At 36.0% G+C, this 5,024-nt stretch overlaps 1 protein-coding gene across 1 annotated transcript; it reads left to right on the top strand.

Annotated features, from left to right (window-relative positions):
* Positions 1-1,006: 1,006 nt before the first annotated feature.
* On the top strand, positions 1,007-4,116 carry CCT8 (chaperonin containing TCP1 subunit 8). Its single transcript, XM_018510084.1, has 5 exons — positions 1,007-1,196; positions 1,744-2,046; positions 2,195-2,839; positions 3,238-3,678; positions 3,807-4,116. The coding sequence occupies exons 1-5, from the start codon at positions 1,137-1,139 to the stop codon at positions 3,993-3,995; spliced, it is 1,638 nt and encodes a 545-aa protein (XP_018365586.1). The 5' UTR covers positions 1,007-1,136; the 3' UTR covers positions 3,996-4,116.
* The last annotated feature ends 908 nt before the right edge of the window (positions 4,117-5,024 follow it).

Genomic DNA, 5,024 nt, shown 5'->3' with positions numbered 1-5,024 from the left:
CGAACGCACCTATTGTACTAATAAATTATAACAGAGAATAAGTTTGTGTTAAGGCCGCGACACAGACTTTTGCATAAGTCCGGATCTACAATAGGTGTTTTATGCCTTATGCCGTAAGAAACTGACCAATTAGTCCGAATCTACAATAGGTGTTTTATGCCTTATGCCGTAAGAAACTGACCAATTACCCCGGTTCTACAATAGGTGTGTCGTACGACGCTCTGCAACCAATCAGAAAACAGGATTCCGATGGATTTTACTTCGTATCATCGGAATCCTGTTTTCTGATTGGTTGCAGAGCATCGTATGACGAAAATCGGATGCAGTGTGAATCCAGCATTACAGTCGAATCCGAGAAGAATAAGCGACTGTGATTCGCCCATTTCTTATGGCTTAAGGCTTAAAACCCTATTGTAGATCCGGGGTAAAGCATAATGCATAGTGCTTAAACGAATCAACTAATCAGAATCTTTCCTTTCCTGCCATTCCATGGAAAAGAAGAATTTCGATTGATTCTCTTATGCACTATGCGTTATGCAAAAACTTGTGTCTGGGCTCTTATGATTCAAAATTTATATCTTTTCTGTTCTTTTTATGTAGACATAAAAAATCTTTGAAATTAAAAAAAAAGGAAACAAGACTTGAGCGATGATTTTCCTTCTTGGAATATATTCTACGCATGAAAATACACAAATTTGTAAAATTACAGAAAAATTGGAGAGGAAGGATAAACATTTATCAAAAATTTGATATTTATAAGATATAAAATATAAAATGCAATAAATATATAATTAAAGGTAAATTTCATGTTGACGCTTAGCTTTTATTTTTAGCGTCAAAAAAATACGTGATCAAAATTAACACCGATATTCTCCAATGATCGAGCATTCTTCAATTTTCATGTGGCCCATTTTGAAAAGGCATCTTAATAAATAATAACAATAATAATATATAGGAGACGCCACATTAATTTAGTTGACTTCAGCTTCTACTAGAGGCGCTTTTTTCAATATCTTGTTCATTATATGGAAGATTGGTCATCCTAATCCACCTCCACCAATTTCCATCCTGTTCGGAACGAAACGAAAGAACGTGGTGTCAAACGAAGAGACGATTTTTCGAAATCTCCAACAAAAATGGCTATGCACATACCGAAGGCGCCTGGCGTGGCGCAGATGCTCAAGGATGGAGCTCGCGTAAGTGACTTTTCATTTCACGATTATCGTGTGCATGCGATGAACCGGCTTGTGTTTCCGTTTACGACGCTCGCTTGAGAAGGATACGCGAGGAAGGGATCGGCTCACGTTCTTGCCTTTTATGGATATTTTAGGAATTCGGAGTACCTTCGGAGAATTTTCAATATGAGCAAAGGGCGACTTTCATTAAACAATACCTATGTCTTGTCTTATTTCAGAAAATCAAACTGAATAATATATTAAAAATGAATCACTTTTGCATACGTGTGTACATGTGTGTATACGTTGTTAAGGCTTTTAAAAATTTATACAAGTTTTATATGCATAGAAAAATGAAAATTTTAACTTTTTGCGTTGTTATGTCCCTTGTTTTAGAAAATAAAATTTGAATAAAATATTAAGAATAGGTTATTTGAGTGTAACGTCAATATTTTATATATATATATAGATATATAAGAATTGCCAAGATGGAAAATTTGATTTTTTTACATACTAAACTCAGCTTGGCCGGTTCATTTTAAATAAATTTGTTATTTCACATTTTTAGTACTTTTCGGGTCTCGAGGAAGCAGTCTACAGGAACATTACAGCTTGCAAACAATTTGCTGATACTGTAAGGAGTGCGTACGGCCCTAATGGCATGAATAAAATGGTCATTAATCACATTGAGAAGCTGTTTGTAACAAATGATGCAGTGACAATCGTCAATGAATTAGAAGTGGAACATCCAGCTGCCAAGTTATTAGTCTTGGCATCAAAAATGCAAGAAGCTGAAGTAGGAGATGGAACAAATTTTGTTATCATCTTTGCTGGAGAATTGCTTCATGCGGCAGAAGGATTGCTTCGTCTGGTATATTGTTTTATAATATTTAATTACATTGATGTACCAGTAAAGTATTTACTTTTTTACTTAAAATATAAAATATTTTTCTAGAAATGTGATAAATATGTGCATTTAATAGAAATAAATTATATTTTAATTTTTTTGTTACACACAGGGTATTACAACTTCAGAGATTATTGAAGGTTACGAGAATGTCTTGAACAAAGCACTTGAAATCTTACCGACTCTAATTGTTCACGAAGTAAAAGATGTACGAGACGAGGAACAAGTGAAGAAAGGAATTAGGAGCACTATCATGAGCAAGCAGTATGGAAACGAGGATATCCTTGCTTCTCTCGTCACCAAGGCTTGTATCTCTATTTTGCCAGAGAAGACAACATTTAACGTCGACAACATACGAGTTTGCAAAATACTCGGGGGTGGTTTAAGTAACTCTCAAGTAATGCAAGGCATGGTATTCAAGCGTCAAGTGGAAGGAGATGTCACAAAACAAACCAAAGCACAGATTGCGGTTTACACTTGCGCTGTGGACATAATTCAGACTGAGACCAAAGGTACAGTGCTGATTAAAACAGCCGATGAGCTATTGAAATTTTCGCGTGGTGAAGAATCGCTCTTAGAAAACCAGATCAAGGCAATCGCTTATAGCGGCGCCAAAGTGGTTGTGTCCGGTGGAAAATTTGGTAACATGGCTCTGCACTATATGAACAAGTATAATCTGATGGCTGTTCGTATTCCGAGCAAGTTTGACATCAGGCGACTTTGCAAGACCGTCGGTGCCACCGCGCTCTCGAAGCTGGTAAATTTATTGACCCTGATTTTTTAATTCCATTGGACACTTTTTAGTGTCCTACATCTGATATACACGCAATTATAGGTCTATTTTTTATAGCTGAATTAGTGTATACTTCTGGAATAAGCGAATAAATATATTTCTGATATTTGACAAAAGTGAGAAAATTCAAGACCGGTATTCATCAGTCCGTTCTTATTTCAAAACAGACTTAAGTAATAATGTCTTAAAATGCTAATGTTCCTGTGATTGGGTAATATTTGAAGATTATTACTTAAGACTGTCTTAATTATAAGAACTTATTATAAGTATTGGCGTTATATAGTACACTATAGTGCAAAAATGAAAAATAGATCTAATGTTTTAGAATAAGCTATTACAATAATCAGTAATTCATTTTAAAGGTACCTCCGTCGAAAGAAGAGTTGGGATATGCTGATACGGTGTACATAGACGAATTGGGAGACACTATAGTGGTAGTGTTTAAACTGGTGGGAAGAGAGAGCCGCGTCAGCACTGTGCTTGTGCGTGGTTCGACAGAGAATTATATGGACGATATTGAGCGCGCAATTGATGATGGTGTCAACACCTTCAAAGGCATTACGAAAGACGGTAGATTTGTTCCTGGTGCAGGTGCTACGGAGATCGAGCTTGCTGCACAGCTGGCGGCGTATGCGGATACGCTACCCGGTCTCGAGCAGTATGCCGCACGCAAATTCGCCACTGCCTTAGAGATATTCCCGAAAACGCTGGCCGAGAGTAGCGGTGTACGCGCGTCTGAACTTGTATCAAAGTTGTATGCAGCACACAAGGAAGGAAAAAAGAACTACGGTTTTGATATCGATGTATGTCTCTCCCTCCCCCCCTCTCTCCCCCTCCTTTCTATTTTAACTCTTATGATGGTCTTAGAATTGTTTTGAAATCTAAGATTTCTATATGAATAATTATTTCAATTATACATTTCTTGTTGCAGGGTGAAAGCGCAGCTTTGATCGATACCATCGAAGCCGGAATCTTGGATTTGTATCTGACAAAGCAATGGGCGATCAAATATGCGGTCGGTGCGGCGTGTGCGGTTCTCAAAGTAGACCAAATCATTATGGCAAAGCGAGCGGGCGGTCCGAAAGTTCCAGCGGGAGGCGTTCGTGATGAAGACGATTAATAAGTGAACGAATCGACGGCATAAAATTCCTCAACTTTTGTTTAATCATTTCCTTTATTGAGTGTATTAAAGAAGTTTTAATCCAACAATTATTTGCAAATACAAATTTATAACATTTTTGAACAGGTTAACTTTAATATTTATATTATTATTTATTGTACGATAGATGAAATATGTTTGGCAATATTAATATTTGTATTACCTTCCTAAATTAGCTTTTAACATAATAGCTTCTTTAAATCTTGTATATATCTTTCAAATAATATTAAGAATCTTTATTTTAGATCACACATGTGAGAAACACAATCAATACTAGAAATTTAAAAATGCCTATTACGCATTTTTATAGGCATTTTTAAATTTCTAGTGTTGATTGTTTCTCACATATGCAGTCCAAAATAAAGATTCTTAATATTGTTTATATTACATCGCCTGGAAGAAAGATGTTTCCTTATTGTACCGATTATTGCAAAGAATATTACTAAGGCCTCAGTGGTCTAATGGCTTAGGACGCTCGTACGGAATACATGAGATCTGGGTTCAAGTCCCGGCCGAGATAATGTTTTTCGCAATAAATTTATTAATGGTTTCAACGTATTAACATTTTTATAATATGATGCTTGATGATAGTATTAAATTATTAAATTGCTTGTCAATTTAATTCGTGATTACTAGAGTAGTTTTAATTGCGTTTACAGTCCGGAAAAACAATTCGATGCGCAGTTTGAAAAGACTACAATATGATATATATATGCAAGTACATCTATAGTGTATATTAGTAATTCAAGATTGAATTATTTAAAGCAATGAAAAGTTAAAGTTGATGACTATTGAGGTTAGGAAATCTGTCACAGAGGCAAAATGAGGTCTATAATTGTACTGTTCCACATGGGTTTCGACTTCTTCAATGTAATTTTTAATTTTCGCTCTGCCTTTTTTTTGGGTGATCCCGCACGTCTCGATTGGACATCACTAATCACAGCGACCGGTGCTTAGGAGCTTTGTAGTCTCAAGCGCTGTGAGTGGCTC

Source organism: Trachymyrmex cornetzi, unplaced genomic scaffold, assembly GCF_001594075.2.
Source record: "Trachymyrmex cornetzi isolate Tcor2-1 unplaced genomic scaffold, Tcor1.1 scaffold325, whole genome shotgun sequence".
NCBI lineage: Eukaryota > Metazoa > Arthropoda > Insecta > Hymenoptera > Formicidae > Trachymyrmex > Trachymyrmex cornetzi.
Note: the sequence above shows the minus strand (reverse complement) of the source record. Positions and strands in the feature narration are given on the sequence as shown.

Excerpts from the sequence above, each read along its gene's own strand:
- CCT8 (XM_018510084.1), top strand. The coding sequence starts at position 1,137 with ATGGCTATGCACATACCGAAGGCGCCTGGCGTGGCGCAGATGCTCAAG. Across the intron at positions 2,840-3,237 it reads CCACCGCGCTCTCGAAGCTG|GTACCTCCGTCGAAAGAAGA; the intron begins GTAAATTTATTG and ends TTCATTTTAAAG. Across the intron at positions 3,679-3,806 it reads ACTACGGTTTTGATATCGAT|GGTGAAAGCGCAGCTTTGAT; the intron begins GTATGTCTCTCC and ends TTCTTGTTGCAG.